The sequence below is a fragment of the Mirounga angustirostris genome, unplaced genomic scaffold (genome assembly GCF_029215605.1).
Source record: "Mirounga angustirostris isolate CCGP_5_RB_7025 unplaced genomic scaffold, mMirAng1.0.hap1 SCAF_6, whole genome shotgun sequence".
NCBI classification, from domain to species: domain Eukaryota; kingdom Metazoa; phylum Chordata; class Mammalia; order Carnivora; family Phocidae; genus Mirounga; species Mirounga angustirostris.
The window spans coordinates 115055574-115075250 of NW_026991714.1; the positions used below are offsets into that span (position 1 = coordinate 115055574).

Here is a 19677-nt window from a genome sequence, read left to right on the forward strand (position 1 = left end):
GCAAACACATTCACATGCACGTGCTCACACGCACATGCACATACAACACACACACACATCTACTTCCTTTTCAATTGCATGAATTTTGTAAAGCCACTCATGTCATCGTGTTTAAAATAGGGGTGTGTGTGTGTGTAAGAAAGAGATTTTAAAATAGCAAGCATATTTGAGTCAAAGAGGGACATCTGAGAAAATATTCCCTGGACAAAGACGAGAAGGAACCACATGTTTAGAGGGCCACGGGCTTGGAGGTGGACCAGCCGGGCTCATCTCCTGACTCCCTATTAGGAAATGTGTCACCAGCCTCAGTTCCCTCGGGTAGAGTGGGGCGATGAGAGGGTTGCGTAGGAGAAAAAGGTCGGGGGGGGTGACAGGTGCTTAGTGAAGGGAAGCTTTGGTGACGGGATAGCAGCCATGGTGCCGGTTGTTAGTTGAGAACCCCAACTTGCCCAGCCAGTGGCAGATGGAGGTGGGGGAGCACCTGAGAAGCACCCCTGGTACCAACTGCAGACATGCAAACTAAGCCGGAGGCAGCCCCATGCCTGGCCATGCTGGGAGGGTGGTGGAGTGGGGGAAGGAGGGAGGCAGCCATTCTCGTTCCCTCCAGAGATGTTCCCTCAGAGCCAGCCAGCCCTCCACCGCAATGAAAACCCTGACCAACCACAGACGACTGTGATACGCAAACCACATGGCCTTCTACGTGTTGGCGACCCAAACTAGGCTGCAATGTAGGGGAGGATATTTACGTAAACAGTGCTAATGTTTGTCCATCCAGAGGGGAAGGCCACTGGAAGGCCCATGGGCTGATTTTTAAAGTGACACAAAAGGGTGGTTTGGGGCTCATTGCTTGTATGTAAGGCATCTGTCTTTTGAAAATGCTGTGGCTTCTAATCTTAATTTTTTTTTCTGTAGAAATATTTCCTAAATTCAGATTTCCCATGCCTCCTTGAGTCTTTATTGGGCTTACCTGAAGTTATTACTGAAGCATTCAGCCCTATCATCAGTGAGAGAGACCCCTTCTCTGACTCTGGGCAGCTAGATATAACCTGCTGGACATGATAGGAAAGATCAAGACAGGCAGCAGCACTGTGTTTAGGATGGAGCAGCTCTGCACCTTAGTGACCAGGTATTAGCCAGTTTGTCCGCTTCCTTCCTGTTGTGTATAAAAGTACTTAATAGAAGGCAGGCACTCGGGCAGCAGGGAACAACGGTGCTTTGAGGCCAGTAGAACTGGGCTCCACCCCACCTTTACTGCCAACCTGATTTTAATCCTGAGCTCAGTTTGCTGATCTGCAAAATGGGTCAGAAAAGTGCAGCTTGTTATAAAGAGTAAATGTGGGGATGACTATACATTGAGTGGCCAGTGTGTAGTGGGTGCTCAGTGAGTGGTAACCTGGCTCCCGCAGTCAGTGCCTTTGTGATGGTAAATCATGCTGGTAGATCCACCAAACAGCACCATAGTGATCCCTTCCCTACAGTGAGTAGCCCTAGGACACTCCCCACTGGTCATTAATACCAAATGTAAGACTTGTGGAACAATCTTTGTGGATTCCCAAGGACAAAAGTCTTTGCAACCTTTTTAACACAAATTAATAATAAAAGAAAAAAAACATAGTAGCAATTAGAAGATATGATTATACCTTTGTCCACTGTTAACCTCTGGAGCTTGCTACAGCCCAAGCTACTCACTTGCTCATTCATTCATTCATTCATTCATTCATTCATTCATTCATTCATTCACCAATCTGTATTTGAGTCATTCTATAGGTCAGGGTCAGGCCAGAAGAGATGCAGTGAACAAGACAGACATTGCTGTACTTCTCACGAAACTCCTATTTTAGGAGAAGCAAATCAATCGATAAAAACAAACAAAAAGACCTAAGATCATTTCAGTTGGTGTAGACGCTCTGCAAAAAATCAAAACCTGGTGGACGTCAAAGGGAATGCCAAGAATCAGGGAGAGAATATTGGGGAGGGGGTGGCCTAATTTAGACCAAGAAGGTCAGGGAAGTTCTCTCTGAGGTGACATTTGAGCTGACACTAGGACTAGGCCACACAGGAGGATTTGGAGAAGAACACCCCAGGGTGGGGGTTGCACCAGGTGCAAAGTCCTACCAGTGGGGAGAAAGGAGATGCCATGGGGGCTGGAGCAGGGCCAGTAAGGAGAGGGTAGAAGATGAGGACAAAAAACTGGGGAAGGCCTGTTTAGAAGTTTAGAAGCATCACCCCGGCTGCTGGGAAATCTCCAGAGGTAGGGAAGGAAGAGTAGATGAAGACAGCCACTTGCAGGCAGCAAAAGATGGTGTAAACCAAGAGGGTGGGGAGGAGAAGGATAGCGCATATTTACCATATGTGGTAGAAGCAGAATCAATGGAATGGTCGTCTGGGTTGCATGTGTGGGTCAAAGAGAAAATGCAGGCTGACGTTCTAGCGGGCCTGGCGTTTTCTATACATGGTTCCTCTTTTGTGCTGAGCGCTAATTTTATGTCCAAGTGCATTATGTGTATTATCTCATTTGGTCCATCCACCCCACTTTACCGATAAAGCACTGAGCCTCAGAGCATGTCCCCTGTCAAAGTCACACGCTGGTCAAGCACAGCCAGTATCTGCTCAGTCTTCTTGTCTGTGGAATGAACTGCCCCTCGGCTTTTCCATGAAACTTGGTTTTACAACGTCCAGTGATAAATTTGGCTCTCTGGACTAACAAGGAAGCTCCTGACTCGTGTTTTCCAGACACTAGCCTCAACGGAGCTAGATTCTGTGGCACTCTCATTCTAGACCAGGTCAAGCCCCGTCCTTAAGACTCACCTGTCGCAGCAAAGATAGCATGCGTGTGTGTTATTGGACCTAGCTCTGGGGGCTGAGATGAGGTCTGTGATGTGAGACTGGGAGAAAAATGGAAGTTGGCAGTGAATCGAACTGGCAGTGAATGGAAAGGCTGGTGATGGATCGTGCGGCCGGGGAGCCCATCATGCCTGTCTGGAGGGGCGCAGGTTTCTGTGCACACCTTCTGTTCTAGGGATACCAGGGGCCAGGAAACATCACCCAGTCTGACTTTCCCATCACCCAGGTGATGGCTGGAGGGAGAGATCATGAAGTCATCATCCCCTCTCGACAGCAACAGTAGGAGACCCTTGGGTCCCCAAGAGGAAATTGGAGCTACCAAGCACTAGGCCCTAAAAATTGGTCTCTAGACAACCGTGGGGCTCAGGTGCTCTGCAGAGTGGGGAGTGGCTGTCCCAGTACTTCCGTCTCCCCTGCAGGCTCAGGCTCAAGCCCAGAAGGCATGGGAGTCACAGACCAGTCGCAGCTCTGTCTCTCCCTAGATATGTGGCCTCGTACACATTTCCTAACCTTTCTGACTCCCCATTTCATCCCCCAGGAGCTGGTGTTCAGGACTTGGTTCACATAACATAGCACCCATATGGTTCATAAATGTATTGAGAACCTACTATGTGCCAGACCCTTTGCAAAGCAATGACACTGCATAGTTGTTAACACATTTGAATTCAGTTCCTGCTTTCAGACTGTGTGTGTAGATTATATGGACCACCTACTATAGGCTAGACATTTTACAGACATTATAAGGAATTCTTATAACCACCTGATGTATTGATTTTTATCTCCACTGGATGGATATGGCAACTAAGGCTCAGAGAGGCCAAGTAGCTTGTCCAGAGTCACAAAGACTGGAAGTAGGAGCACCTACCTTTTCCCATTACACCTGTCATGGAAATAGGGACATAAGACATGTGTTCTAGTGTGTTCTTGAAGAGTCTCTCCTTGCAAGGTCCAGCCCAGCCTAGACTTGACTGCTTGTTAATGGGTCCCAGCATTCAGGGTAGCTTGTGGCAAGGGTTTGCCTCCAGACTTCTCAAAAGATGGACTGTGCCTCCCAACCCCCACCATAGTCAGCAGTCATTAGGCCCCAGCCTCCTGAATGAAGAAGAGCTCCCACACTGCACTTTCTTTGGGGGTCAGTCACTGCTAAGAAGCAGTTCAAACTCTATAGTCTCTCCCTGCTTGTGGAACAGCAAAATGCTCCAGACACAGACTTTGGAAAGAGACCCAAGCTTGACTGCAAAGCCCCACAGATTCACACACCATCTTTCCCAAGGTGGCCCATGGCCCCGGGCACTGGAGAAAGGCCGGCTGGGTCCCCAGCTAGGGCCCCTGCTAGCTGCCCTTCCTGCCTGGGGCTCTGGGCCAGTTTCCTCCTCTCCTAAATAATGAATTAGCTCATGTCTGGGGTTTGTAAACAAAGCACAGAGAGAACCAGCATTTCCAAAGTTGCTGACTCAAAGGAGGAGAGCAAAAAGCAGAGTTTGTTTGGCAGAGTTCAAGTAAATCGATAAATGTAAGGCCACCACCAGAGAAAAACTTACCCCCGTTCCTGCCAGTTCCTCCTCCTCAACTGTGAAACTTTGTCACCAGGCAACAGGAGACTTTGGGACCTGGAGTTAATTAGCATAATCTTGACGCCAGCCTGCAAGGTGAGAGAACACAATAGGCGACAATGTCTCCAGGACACCGCCACGCGGGGGGGCGGGGGGGGGACGCCGGGGCCTGGGCTTCTCCGGCTTCTTGCAGTGGGGAGTTTCCTCCCAGCCTCCCCCAGCAGCGCGGTGGGCACTTCGCCACCAGGCAGAACCAGCTTGCCGTGGCCACACCGGAAGTGGACATTGCTAACGGGGAGAAACAGCTATGCTTGCCCCTTTTAAGGGACAGATACTTTACTTCTCTATGAAGCATTGAGGGAGTCCCACGAACTATCACTCGATTTGTTGTTTATCCAGATAGCTTTTTCAGTTCTTTGATCTGTGAGAGAGCTATCTTTTATCTGTTTATTTGAATTTCATTATTTCTTGCAGTTTTCTCTTGGTGCCCTTTTCACGCTATGAAGTCATAATGACCATAATGCTCGTAAAAACCATACAGTTGTATAGTCATTTTTTCCTCACTTAATATTATGTCAAATGCTGATGTGTAATTTCTAAAATCTACCTTTTGATTGAACGTGTAATACACAAAAGCACAGTCCTGTGCTTTTCCTGTTGTTTCCAATTTGGTGCTATCGTGAATAGGGCTGCAACGAATGTATTTGTACATTTATAATCTTTTTGTTCAGTGTTTTTCTTTAAATTAAATTCCCAGAAATTGAGAAGATCAGCAAAAAGTTACATATGAAAACTATTATGCAAATAATAAAATAACCTCGTAGAAAAATTTGAAAATGCGTACATAGAAATGAAGAAATAAATATGCTCCAAATTGCACTACGTAAATCAAGTTGGAAATAAGTAAGATAATTAGCAAATAAATAATTTGAACTACAAAATGAATCCAAGCACTACACATTTTGAAAAGTACAAAAAAAAGCAAAAGGAAATAGTTGAAATTAAAAAATAAAAATATGGCTAACCACAAAAACTTCAAATACATGGATACCACCACTGTTTTGTTTAATGCAAAACTAAAAGAAAACAGGTCATTTAATTTAGACAATAAATGGATTTAAAATAATTACCAAATTCAGATAAAGAGAAAATTAAAAGTTACCCGAAGTCCTATGACCCAGTGTGTTTCTAATTAGACTATTTGTAAAAGTACATCATTCAAATTAGAAAATAAATAATGTGAAAATCATAAAACACAGATAAGCAAAAATAAAATCAATATTTTACAGAAGAAAATGCCCAAGAAGATAAATACATTTTAAAATGCAGATATGTAAAACCTCATGAGAATTAAAGCTGCTCAGTTTCAGCACCTGGAGGTAACTTCCTGTTCTATACCCTTCCAGACTTTTAATGCCTCTCCAGCTTCATGTTTATCTCACGGGTATGCAGGAATAACTTGGCGACTTCGCTAATGCTCATTGTCTAACTCCAGAGGTACACAAATTACTAATTTGTCAGGTAACTGCCTTCTAAGTCAGCCAGAACTAAGGTTTTTGCTGTTGTTGTTTTCTGTTTACTTTTGTTTTCTTTTCCCCGTCGGAGGAAAGAGCTTGTCTTGTGAGTCAGGGCCCTGGGGCAAGGTTTAGTCTGGACGGGTGCTTTGCACAGCCCAGTGTGTCAGGGGCTCACGGGTCCCTGCTCTGTGCCGGCTTGGGGTGGACTCCCCTTGGCTTCACGCCACTCCCTCGCCCCACCCATCCACTTCCTCATCTCTACGTGAAGTAATGGCTGCTTTCTTGGGTCGCTGTGGGAATTAGACAACGGGTAAAAAGTCTTTGCAATCTTTAACGCGTGATAATTACTGGTATTATTATTATTAGGCCTATGAATGAAGGGGATGGGAGATACAGGCTTCCAGTTACAGAATGAATCAGTCACGGGGGTAAAAGGCACAGCGTAGGGAACACCATCAGTGATGTTGTACTAGAGCTGTATGGGGACAGACGGCAGCTACACTTGTGGGGCGCACAGCATAACGTCTAGAGATGTCGAATCTCTGTGTTGTCCACCTGAAACTAACATAACACTGTGTGTCAACTGGACACAGATAAAAAAAAAAAAAATATATATATATATATATATATATATATATATATATAAATTTAAAAAAAAAGAAAAAATCCATGTGGGAGTATACACATAAACTCTCAAATGAAATAGGACAGAAGTGGAAGTGAAAATGGAAACATAAAAGAAACACCTAAATAAAACAAGCAAATACAAAGTTGAAAACTATGCCTCACCTCTGGTTCGATGTCTTGGCACCTGCTGGTAACAGCGTCCTTTGCTGGTAGTAAGGGAACGATGGATCTTCCCTGGAGCGCATAGCCGATGAAATGAGAAATGGGATGGTGACATGCCTCTGTCTTCTGCACACCATTCCACCTGGGGGCACTGTCACAAAAGACCACCGGTAAAATTCTAGAACCCTCTCTGAAACGGAAAATGACCCAGGCTGTCTCTTATTTCCTGAACTATAATAGGTACATTTTGTTCCCTTATTTCCTGCTCCCCTGTCAAACTTAACAAAATAAAGTAGCAGGACTGGCGAGCTTTGCCATACTAACTCCACATTCTTGTAGCTCGACCTCCTCAGGAAGGCTCAGCACATGTCCTTTCCAAGGTGGTGACCCCCACTGTCTCCAGCCTGGGCTCTGCCCGTGTTTGTAGCCTTCCAAGCAGCCTGCCTTCCAGAACTGGGATGGGTGGCAGGCTCACAGACTGAGCAAGAGAACCAAATCTTCACTTGAGCCTTTGCAACCTACAGCAATAAACTTGAGTGTGTTTTGCTTCTCTTCATTGTTACTGTTGTTTGCCTAGATAGAGTGGACGCAATAGATGGTTTCTCTACTGGGGGTGGTGGTGGGGTGCGGGGAGAGGTGAATCCCAGCCTGGGAGCTGCATTCTGTTTATAAAAAACCTACCAAGGAAAGAATTGAATGAAAAGGGATGAGAAACCTGAGACAGAGTGCAGGCTGACAGTGCTGTGGTGGGAAAGTGAAGGGGCACTGCCCCTGGTAGGGCCCTTGGGCAGCCAGGCCTTGTCCAGACAGATGGAGGCCAGAAGGACCCTGGTGCAGTGCACGTGAGGAGAACAGAAAATGCATGTGGGGTAGCATCTGTGGGCACCTGAACGGGACCAAGGAGGAGGGAAGGGATGGAAAGAGGAGACATGATGTCGTTGGGCTTGGCGGAACATCTTAAACAAAGGTCTTGAGAGCAGAAGGAGAGTCTCATGGAGACAGAGAGGGGAAGAAAACAGAGCTGGAAAAGGAACCAAGGGATACCACAGAGGCCAAGGAACTGGACTCCACAAATCCGTGCTGAGCAGAAGGGGCATTTCACGTGGAAAAAACCCCCTCCACGCACCCTTCCCGGCACGACATCTTGTTGCCCTTCTAAACTTTTTCCCACCACACTGGTCAAAAATGGTATTTCTTTGGTTCGGTTTGTATTTCTTAATTATATGTGTAGAAACCGAAATCAGTACAGCTGTTTAAGAGGACAGTTTGGCAATATGTAGCAAACTGGAAAATGCTCATACTTTTTATCCCAGTAGAACCGCTGCCAGAAATTTCTCTCATGGATACACTCCCCAAGTACCCAGAGATTTATGTCCGAAGCTGGTCACGGAAAGATCATTTGCAAGGACCAAACCCACCCCAGGGGCAGGCTCAACCAGTCCCGATCCGTCTGTACAGCGGGGTCCTGCTGCTGTAGAAACAAATGCCACAGAGCGATGTGAGCTGACCCCACCTTGCTGTGAAGCCAGTGACAAAGCACAGATGAGGTCTTCCCACATATCGCCAGTTAAAAAACAACAACGATATAAGCATATAGACAGGCATGGGGTAAAACTATTCTGGAAACTGTTAACTGTGGCTACTTCTCGAGTAGGAGTGATAGTTTGGACACTCTTTTATTCTGTGGGCTTCTACATTTTTTAAACTACGTGCATATATTATAGTGATGTGTCAGTATATTATAATCATGTCTATTACACATACATGGGGAAAGCAGGCTGAGGCATGGCTATGGGAAATCTGGCGTGGGGTTGTGAGGCTTGAGCCCGCTTCTGCATGGCCCCAGGGCTTCCCCACAGGCCACACGTAAGGCAGCAGGAGAATATTCCAGCAAAAGTGACCGCAAGAGCCTAACCTTCAGTAGGGTAGTGTGGGGTCAGGCAGAGCTTGGGTAATAATCTTTTTACCCCGCTGGGAGAGCTGCTGTATGCCCTGGAAAGTCTGTGGCTTTCCTGGATGCCCTGGTCCCACAGAGCCCCAGGAATTCCCACTTCTCTCCTCATTTGTGCCTTGAGATATTGGGTCACCATCGTTGTTTTCTGTCCCACAGGAGATACCCTGGCTCCGACAGGACCATGCTGCAGAGGTGGCAGGTATAGTGACCCCTGTAGAGGACTCTAAGTCTGAGGAAACCCTGTGGGAAGGCAAATCAGAAATAGCTCAGGCCCCAGTGGTGGAGAGACAAAGCATGTGGGTGACTCGGGAGGGATCTTATTTTTTTATTTACCAAAATGTCCCAAGTATTTCCCTAAAAAGATCTTAGTGATTGAAAGTGGTACTTGAGGCTTGGAGCGGGAGCTGGGTAGTGTGTGTGTGTGTGTGTGTCTGTGTGTGTGTGTGCACGTGTATGCACCTGCCCCATCCATGCAGATAGACACATATGTATAAGTGGACACAGTGTAGAGGAGCTCCAGTGTTCACTTCTTCTTCTGAGAAGACATGCATGACTCTCAGCTTGAATAAACGGACATTTAGCCTCTGATTCTCAGTGAAAGGCAGGGACCCCAAGAGGGCCAGTCCTAGAGATCACATGACAACAAGAAATTAACTCCTGGTCACTCTTGTCCAAAATCCTTTCCCAGCGAGAGGGCCAAGGGAGAGCACAGCATGTGGGTCCCATATAAGAGGTGACAGCTATACTGGACTGTTCATTCACCCCTTGGACCTGCTGATTTTTCCCAAATACACTCCTGACTCCACCTTGACTGTACATTCTAAGGCCCTAAGAATGAGTGTTATCCCAATAGGTGGGGACAGAAAAGAAAGTCCCTAAATTCCCAGAGGAAGACAGATCGTTCAGTCTCTTGGTGAGGGCTTCTTTCTACTGCAAGGTCCCCTCGGCTTATTTTTTTTTTTGAAGATTTTATTTATTTATTTGACAGAGGGAGAGATAGCGAGAGCAGGAACACAGCAGGGGGAGTGGGAGAGGGAGAAGCAGGCTTCCCGCAGAGCAGGGAGCCCGATGTAGGGCTCGATCCCAGGATCCTGGGACCATGACCTAAGCCAAACGCAGAAGCTCAACGACTGAGCCACCCAGGCGCCCCATCGGCTTATTTTTTTAATCATAAGGTTAGCAGTAAGTTCACCCACAGCATTTGTGCTCTTATTTTAATCAACTTTTGAGTATCATACCCAGCAGCTAAACAAAAGAAGGCTTTATCCTTGGCTTTGGACTGCTGAGCTGTATTTTTTTTTTTTTTTCTGGCCGACTCTGCTTCCTGAATATATTTGCTTCAGTTCACGTTGGCATTAGTGTGGCCTCCCCGCTTTGGCCTGGCTCGGGCGCAAGGTGCACGGGGAGCAGTGGAGGTGTGTGCTGCCCGCTCTCACCCACACAGCAAAGGCTGCAGAGGGCTGAGAAATGGACCCCCATGGTCCTTAGGAAGATGCTAGTCGTGTTTGGTTTATCTCCTCTTTGTCTCTTCTGGCAGAAAAGGGACATCAGCAATTTTGAGTATCTCATGCACCTCAACACCATGGCTGGGAGGACCTACAATGACTATATGCAGTATCCAGTGTTTCCCTGGGTCCTGGCCGACTACTCCTCACAGGTATAGTACTCGTGTGGATGCTATTCAGATGTCCTGAGGCTTCCTGACCCCGAAGACCAGAGCATACTAAATCAGCATGCAGAGTCTCTGCTACGAGGTTCAGTCCACCTGGGCCTGAGGGCTGCTCCATGCTTGGCCCTTCACCCCAGAGGAGGCCTTTGGAGTCTGGCTGCTTGGGTTTCTGTCCAGATCCACCTGTGGGAAGGTGACCCCACCTGTGGGATGATCAACATGATGAGGACAGTTACTAACATGAGCCCCAGAGGGCTTCCTGACTGATACCCATCTGCTGAGACACTGCCATGGACCAATGTTGGTCATTCAGGTGAAGCAGGAATTTATTCCTTGAATCAACATGTATGGGGGGGGGAGGTAGAGAATAGGAGAGAGACAGAGAGAGACCCAGAGAGAGCAAACTACCCCCCTGTATCTTGACTTCAGCAGTCAAGAGGTTGGTATGGGGACTTCACTCAGGATCTGGACTGAGACATGTTGGGACAGGGGAGGCTGACGGCAAGGCCAGATAATTCCCTCTTTTAGCTGTCCCTGGACCTCAGCAGGCAGGGGAGGGAGGAGGAAAGCTGACACAGCTAGGCCAGTATGACATTGCTGGGAATGACCTGGTTATGAAGCACTGTCCCAACCACCTGGACTCTGGCCATCAAGAGGGGTGTTGAGCTGTGTGTGTAAAGGACAGAAGGTGGCTAAGTCCTGGTTCAGACCAGTCCTTGCCAGTCCTGCCTAGGGCTGCTTGGAAGACTGATACTCAGGATTTGGGAGAGGGAGCCTCAGTCTTCTGTGACCTCCCATCCCCAGTGAAAACATTTAACACAAAACTTTTATGGCCAGCTGCATATTGCCTTTTATTTCCCTAATGATCCATCTGAGGCTGAGGTATTTCAAAAATGAAACATGCAAATCCCAGCTTTAACTCACATGTTGCAAAGTGGTGGTTTACCAGCCCCTTTTGTTTAGCCCAAAATTTTGATTACTTACCCATATTTAAAAATCGGGAGATTTCTCCTAAAAATCTGGATTTCCAATATCTTTTGGAAAATCAGGAGATCCAGCAGCTCGGAAACCCCATTCTGTCCTGGCAAAATCAGCGGTGGCTGAGATGGCTCTCCACGTGTGCCGTTGATCACAGGGGTCTGAGAAGCGCCTGCCTCACTCTGCCCCCACCCCCGGTTCTGCAGATGTTGAGATGGGGACAGGCCCTGCCTCCCCAGGGGGACTGCAGTGGTTCACGGCTGGTGAAAAGGAAAAGAAGTATAAAGAAACACTTTCTATCAGACACAAATCCTGGGGGATACACAGCTCCTCTGCTAAAATGTAGAACATCTCTGCTAAAAGCAGACATCTCTGAGGACACCTGGCCCTAAAAACTTCAGGTCTCCACTGCCCTGTATTATATTCCCCAGGACAGAGGAAGGGGCGACATTACATGCTGTCATTGCCCAGAAGGGAGTGGGCTCCAGAAAAAGGAGGCCATTCCTCACATTTCCTCCCCGAACAGAACAGAGGACTTCTAACTTCTAGGGAGTTAGTTTGATTCCCTGCAAGGACCGTGAACTCCTGAGGCATACAGCTCTCTCCACGAGGGCTGCAGCCAAGCACCTCATGACAACAGGGATTCTTTTCCAAGTCTCTTTTCAGTAACTGGTGGCGATGGTCTGATTTGGGTCAACTTGGAACAGGTTCACTGTGAACTCAGTCTTCCCCTCCTCTTATTTTCCTTCTCTCCCTTATTAAGACTTTGTGGATCACTGGCTCTGGGGCCATAAAACCCCTGCATGCCTGCTAATCACTGGAGGGGGGTCAGACCAAACGACGATAAACCAATAAAGAGAACCATAAAACTAAAGAGCGTGGCTCCTGAAGTCTCGCTGGGGCACAAGAGGGTCTGAGGGGAGTTAACTCCAGCCACACGTCTGCCTTCTAGACATTGAACTTGACGAATCCCAAGACTTTCCGCGATCTCTCAAAGCCTATGGGGGCTCAGACCAAGGAAAGGAAGCTGAAATTCATCCAGAGGTTTAAAGAAGTTGAGAAGACTGAAGGTGGGTAGATCCCAGCTTGACTTTTTTTTTTTTTCCTGCAGTGTTGCTCATTCAAGTGCCTTGAAATGGTCGTTGGTAACAATTTAGGCTCTCACCTAGTGTGGAAGCAATTATACTGGGATAGGGAATAGCTCTAGTCTGCTGGTCTGCATTCTGACTGCATGGAAGAATCACCTGGGCAGGTTTTACACATACTGATGTCCAGGCCCCACCTCTAGAAATTCTGATTTAAGTAAGGCTGTGGTGAGGTGCAGGGTGGACTGGGAACTACCATGCTAAGAGCTACTACGTCCAGACCTAGGGGCTGCCAGGCTCAGAGAGTACATTCATTCAGCACTTTGTATATTCCAGGCATAGGCCAGCCTTAAATACAGTGGTCCGTTTCAAAGAGAAGGGAATTAAACTCAGAGAATTCAAGCAACGCATTCAAGATCAGAGCTTCTAAATGGTGGAGCCTGTATTTGTCTTGACTGTAGAATCTACTTCCCAAACTTTGTTCATCTGCACATCACATTTATAATTTTTGCCACATTCGCATGCGACTTGAACTCCTATTGCCTTAATTTTTTTTTTCTTTAGGTCTATTCACTTCTGAACTTTGATGAACGTATTTTAAAAGGAAATTTTTGTCATGCATTTGATGCTAGCTCTCTTGGTTTTCTGAAATACTTTGAAATAAGCATATAATTTAAAAGAAGGAGCAGGCATCCATGAACCATGAAAAATTCCCTTGGGAACCAGAGGCATTGTGCTTTGGAAAGGCTTACACGGCCGAGACACTGCTTTTGGTGAGCAGGTTCTCAGCAGGACAGGGAGACTCCTGTTGCCTCCCGCACAGCCCCACAGAGACCCGCCCGGGACCCCTGTGCTGTGTGGGGCTGGCACTCAGACTCGCTCAGGGGAGATGGGAGGATGTGGATGGTTGGGCAGACCCTCCTTGCCCTGCTTATTCCCTCCTGAGGCTGAAGCTCAATCATTAGGACCCCTCTCGGGTCCCCCACCCGGGTGCGGTTCCTCTGGCTGCCAGGCGTGGCTGGGTTCCTTCCACAGAAGCAGGGAGGGGAGCATGGGATCTCACCGTTTTCTCCCATCTCACCCTGGGCGTGCATTTGAGCTGCCCATTGCGTTTGGGACCCTGTACAAGTTCCTCCACCAACCTCCCAAACATCCAACTTAGAGAGCTCCTGCGTGGCACAAGGGAGGGCTTTAGGCTGGGCATGGGGCTGGCGGCAAGATGGCTGAGCACTCACTGCAGGGAGCTGGTTCAGGCCTTTGCCGACTGCGCTGGTGGGATTGTAGGCACGCTGGGGCTTTCTACGTACCCCTAAACCCAGAAGACCAAAGCACTGTCTCCCCACAAATCCTGAGTACAGCCTTTCCAGAGACTGACCCTGCCCACATTCTTGGGAGTAGAACACTGAGGACTCGGGGGTGCAGCTGAGGGTCTTGAATGGGCTTTTCATCACCATGGCTACTGGCCAAATCATAGTGGCGTTTGCGAGCAGAACCAAGGCTCCAATGGCCTGCAGGTGCTCTCTTGAGCAGGGCTTGTGCCCGCTGCTTATGCTTGAGCATCGTAGATCCTGTTTGTCTACAGTCTGTCCCAGCACAGGTGGGAAATCCGCTCCAGACATGTCCTTTCATTGCAGGAGACATGACTGTCCAGTGCCACTATTGTACTCACTATTCCTCGGCCATCATTGTCGCCTCCTACCTGGTCCGGATGCCACCCTATACCCAGGCCTTCTGCTCTCTGCAGGTGAGCTCTCCCTTCCACACACACACACACACACACACACACACACACACAACTATATCGCACAGACTAAGGGCTGGGCTTGGATGAAGCAGGGATCTCCCGGCTAGAAAGCCAACCTTCAGCCAGTGATTCCCACTTGATGCTGGCTCCAGGATTCTGGGCAGCCGGCTGAGGCAGACTCTAAAAATAAGGAATGAGAGATATGGGGAAAAAGTACTTAACATAAGTCGGTTTTAGTGGAAATGGAAAAGCAGAAACCTGGAAGACTTCCTTGAAGGTAGGTGGTCAGAAATTAGAAAAATAAGCACAAAGAAGGAAGACTGAAAGAGTACCACTTGTAACTACAGAATGCAGACAGCCATGCTAAGTACAAGTTGAAAGGCTTAAAAGGACGAAGTATTTGAATAACGAATAGCTGAACCAGAGAAAGAAACTAACCAACTTAGCCACCCATAAACCAAGAGACCATTCATTATGCCAGCTTAGGGTTGCAAGATTTCACAAGTAAAAACAGGATGCCTAGGTAAATTTGAATTTCAGATAAACAGTGAATTTTTTATCCTAAAAAATTTCCTATCTGAAATTCAAATACAGCTGGGCCCCCTTCTGTTTTACCTCAGCCCCACACTGTGTGAAGTAAGCAAGTCTGGCTCTGAGTGGGTGGTACTGTCCAAGGCACGTGGGATTGCTGGGATAGAGTCCTTTGCAGGCAGCCAAGAAGTTTATTTTCTCTCTTTTCTTTCTGACCTTATCACTGGGATCCTGCTTCCCAGGTTGTCCCAGGGGCACAGCTTTTGACTGGGGAGAGCCACCGGGTAGCCCAGCTGCAGCCAGCTGGCTCAGTCAGCCCCCAAGTGAATGCAGCACACAGCCCAAGTGTAGGGCCTGACCTGCTCCAGGCCTCGCAAGTGTCCTACGAAGAGGAAGGCATGAGCCATGGTGGGCAACAGGCCACGAATATGCACAGACTTACTCCGATAGTGAAGTTCATCAAAGAGAAAGTGCGAGTGTTCCAGGAATTGTGGGGTTTTAGTCTGACCTCACCAAAAGGCCACTCTTTGTGGTCAGATGACCTTGGACCTGAGAGACCAAAGGCCGCGTCAGCACTAAATCCAACTCCTGAGCCCTAGGTGGGAACGGGTAGGCAAAGTCAAGGTGATTTCTCCAATTAGGAACAAAATCCCTCCTGTCTTCTGTGTCTTGGCACAGTGTTCTCTCTCCTTAAAGGCAGGGATTGTCTAGACATTGTATAACCTCCTCTCCCTGGAAATTCACTCAAAAATAATAAGTGTGCTTCCCCTGAGCCTTTCTCAGCAACAAGCATTTTAAGTAAGTTTGGTTTGAGAACAAACGGTCCCAGAGCTATAGCCCGTGCCAGGAATCCCATCCAGATGTTGCTCATTAATCCACAAGAAGCCATGATCACTATCGATGATGATGGTGATGCGTTCCGCTGCGGCATTCCCTCCAGGCAGTTCTGGATGCTTTAAAAGCTTTCTTTTGTCCCTTCAGTCTAATGCTCTAAAGCCCCATCTCTGCCTGTTACTAAGGGTCCTCTCACATGGGCAGGAGGCAGAGTGAACTTGACACGGCATCAGCTGTGACATTTATGCACCAGCTCTGCTACTTGACAGATAGAGAATCTTCTGCAAGTGATTTTACCTCTGGAAATGAGGGTTAAATATGCGCAGCTCCCTGAGCTGTTGAGATTAAATGAGGAAATGTGGGTAAAGCCCCTAGCTCAGGGCCTGACACTGCATAGGTGATCAATCATTATTACTTCACTTCTTTTCCCTGCAATCAGCCAGATAGAATCTGAGCAAGCCTGAACTTGTCCAAGCTGGTCTGCTCTGGGCTAAGCTAATTCAAGACAGTCTGGACTGCAGAGAAGCATTCCAGGATGGCAGGAGCCAGATGGAACAGGTGTGCTACAAACCCACAGAGATACTGGGTTAAGGCCACTCCGAAGTTGGTCACACCTAGTTTGAGCTTGCTTTTTAGCTAGTTTGATCCGTGGATGACCACGCCAAACTGGTTTGAGATGGTCTAAACCAGTGCAAGGTGGTCAGAACCAATTTTATCTGCTTTTGGGTAGCTCACATGTAGTCACATTAGCTCCAGCCCTTTGACTCCCGTGTTGAAGTCTGATGTGATTCCCAGGTTTTCCTGGTTCGAGCTATCTGTGGTTGTTGGCCCATCTGTGTTGAAATCATTTGGGCTCTCCATGTGTGATTTTTACTGACTCTTTTAGTGTGTCATAAGAAAACCCCACAGTGTTCTGCTTTTTCCTTAGAATAAAAGATGAATTTTAGCTCCCAAGGGAATGGGTAAAAGGCTACATCTGGGGGGAAATGCACCTGGCTCTCCTGTGGGAGTCCTGGGGCCTTCAAAGACTTCCTTAGGAATGTTTTGGCATCTTCCTGAAGTCAGGCTCTTTCTTCTGTCCCACCCTGTCTCCTAGGGGGCAGGCTCATTTCTTTCTTTCTTTTTTTTTTTTTTTTATTCTTATGTTAATCCCCATACATTACATCATTAGTTTTAGATGTAGTGTTCCATGATTCATTATGCATAACACCCAGTGCTCCATGCAGAACGTGCCCTCCTCAATACCCACCACCAGGCCAACCCATCCTCCCACCCCCTTCACCCCAGAACCCACAGTTTGTTTTTCAGAGTCCATAGTCTCTCATCGTTCGTCTACCCCTCCGATTTCCCCCGCTTCATTCTTCCCCTCCTGCTACCTTCTTCTTTTTTTTTCTTAACATATATTGCATTATTTGGTTCAGAGGTACAGATCTGAGATTCAACAGTCTTGCACAATTCACAGTGCTTTCCAGAGCACATACCCTCCCCAGTGTCTATCACCCAGTCACCCCATCCCTCCCCCCTACCCCCCACTCCAGCAACCCTCAGTTTGTTTCCGGGGGCAGGCTCATTTCTTAAGAGACCTTTGCTTCACCCCTGTGTGGTGAGAAGGAAAGGAGCCTCACCATATTCTCGATAGACTAGACTTCCATTCCCCAGCATGAACCATGGGGTAGGGAAGAGTAAGAAAGATGGAGAAGGTGCAGAATCCAGGCATGAGCCCTTCTTATTTTATTTATCTGGAGAGCAGGGAACTGAGAATGCCAGGTTTCCAGAGCCAGGTGTGCATGCAGGAGTCAGCATGACAAAGGCATGCTTCCCCATTCTGCATGAAGTAAGCTCTGCCTCTTGCCTATGAGTGTGAATGAGCCAGAGTGACCTGCTTGCTCGTTTGATGGCTCGGCGGGAGGAATCGCCTTTGGTGCGGAGAGCCGTGTGTCTATGCGCTGTACCCGGTGTGGCCCGGTGCACTGTCGAGAGGCAGACGCGGCGTTCCTTGGGCAATGAGGCCTGCCCCCTGAGTGGGTTGTGGTTAGAAGGAGGGGCTCTCATACACGGCCTAGAAGTGCCATGCAGCACATTCTGATCCCTGGGTGGAAGGTGTGCTATGGTCCCTTCACTTTTGCATCTTACTAACTTTGGGCTGCTCTCGGAATCGTTGCATTCCTCTATGGTTGCCATGTTTGATCTTCTGCCTCAAACCTGGTATTACGATGACAGACTCTCACAATCCAGAAGACCCGGCGTAGGGGCAGTGCGAGCCGAGCAGGTGACACGCACAAGTCGTGGGATGAGACGCAAGCCGGTCGGGCGCTGTTATCCCCGCCCCGTGGAGGTGTGAGACCGCAGCCCCCCAGAGGCTTGGCTCCCGGCATGCCTCACTCTCGGGCATCTCGCCCACCTGGAGCCGGGGCCTGAGAGCAACCTGTCCCGGCCCCGGCAAGAGCAGCAGTGGCCGGGAGGCCGGCGACCAGACTCGCCTGGGCAGGGCAGAGCCAGGCGGCAGCGCCCCAGCGAGGGCACATTAGCAGTGCTGCTGCAGCTGCTGTTACATTTAATAAGAACCTGAAATAAAGTGCTGTGTTAATTAAGTCACAGCCCGCATGACGGCGGCTGTTACCAGCAGTGGGGAAGGGTTTTCTGAACCACCTAAGGCGAGATGGCTGGTTTTCGTGTAAGACAGATGCTAACTGCAGAGAGAACCGAGAACCGCCCGAGCGGTCCATGCGGGAGCTCCACGGGTGCCAGGCCATGGGTCCGGCTGGAGCTGTGTCCAAAGCAAAGGCACAATTAGCATTATGCTGACTCAACAAGGAGCATTCAAAAAGGCTCATGTAATAGAGACAGGCAGACCTGGGACAAAGTACTGGCTCTAGAACTTTCTAATTGGTAGTGTTGAATAACCGGGCCTCTGTTCCTCCTCCTTTAAAATAACCCTTGCCGGGGTGCCTGGGTGGGTCAGTCGTTAAGCATCTGCCTTCGGCTCAGGTCATGATCCCGGGGTCCTGGGATCGAGCCCTGCATCGGGCTCCCTGCTCCATGGGAGGCCTGCTTCTCCCTCTCCCGCTCCCCCTGCTTGTGTTCCCTCTCTCGCTGTGTCTCTATTTATTTATGAATAAATAAATAAAATCTTTATAAAATAACCCCTGCCTCAGTAGGTGGTAAAGATGAGGTGAGCTACAGCATGGGAGCCCTTTGGCTGGTTTCTAAATGCTCCATGTATGTCCACCCTCCTCCCCATAAGAGTAGGCAGCAGGCTTTTCAAAACTTTTGTGGGTTTTGTCTATTGAGTAAATGTCCACATCCTCCAGGAAGGAAACCTAATGGCTACTTGGGGGTCAGCCCACCCTCCATGGAGAGCAAGACTGACAAGGCAGCCCAGCTGGTACACAGGCTTCCCAAATTCTCTGTTGGACCGACAGCTCAGCTTACCAAGTGGGGTGTTAGAGCCTGGCACTTTTCTGAAGAAACCTGCCAAGGGCCGAGCCCAGCTCTTTCTCAACTGTACACGTTGGCCCCTTTATTTCTTTGGTGGTGGTGGGGTCTCAAAATTGCCTAGATGATGGGCTTGCTCTTTTCCTCCAGCCCCTGTCCCAGGACCCCACCCCTCCTCACTTCCCCCCAGACCCACCTTCTGCTTCCAGTAACTTTTAAATTTTCTTTTTCTTCTTCGGAGCCCCTGGTTACCTTCCCCATGCACACTGAGGTTGGGGCCCCCAGCTGAGCTCCTCTGTTCCCAGTCTGCCAAGGGAAAGAGGCTTCGGGGCGGGGCTCTTGGAACACCTCTTCCTGCACGCCTGGCACTGCCGGAGGTACCTCATGCACACAGGCACACTCACACTCACGTGCTCACACATGTTTGCACACCCACAACAGAGGAGAGTGTGAGAGACATTAAGACTTTAAGAAACTCCCTGGTGTTCACACTGCCAGGAGTGCGGAAACTCCCATGCAAGTCTGCCTGGTTGCCCAGCTGGGGTGCCCTCTTTGAAGGACAGAGGGCAGCAGCTTAGACCAACTGATGTGCACACACGGTCCTGTAAGTGGATTGGTTACATGGGATACTTGTAAATTACCAGAAAGAACATCTGCCAGGACAATGGGTTGTCAGCCTCCTCATAAAACCAATCCCATTACCTGGATGTGGCGGTGGGTTGACTCGGGTCAGTCCCACGGGAA

The 19677-nt window shown here is 48.5% G+C and overlaps 1 protein-coding gene across 1 annotated transcript in view; it reads left to right on the forward strand.

Annotated features, from left to right (window-relative positions):
- WDFY4 (WDFY family member 4) overlaps positions 1-19677 on the forward strand; it is a 291643-nt gene that overhangs the window by 241265 nt on the left and 30701 nt on the right. Inside the window, exons 48-51 of the mRNA XM_045878280.3 lie at positions 8814-8856; positions 10195-10314; positions 12257-12374; positions 14024-14133. Coding sequence (XP_045734236.1) covers positions 8814-8856; positions 10195-10314; positions 12257-12374; positions 14024-14133 — 391 coding nt within the window. The remainder of the gene's footprint in view (positions 1-8813; positions 8857-10194; positions 10315-12256; positions 12375-14023; positions 14134-19677) is intronic.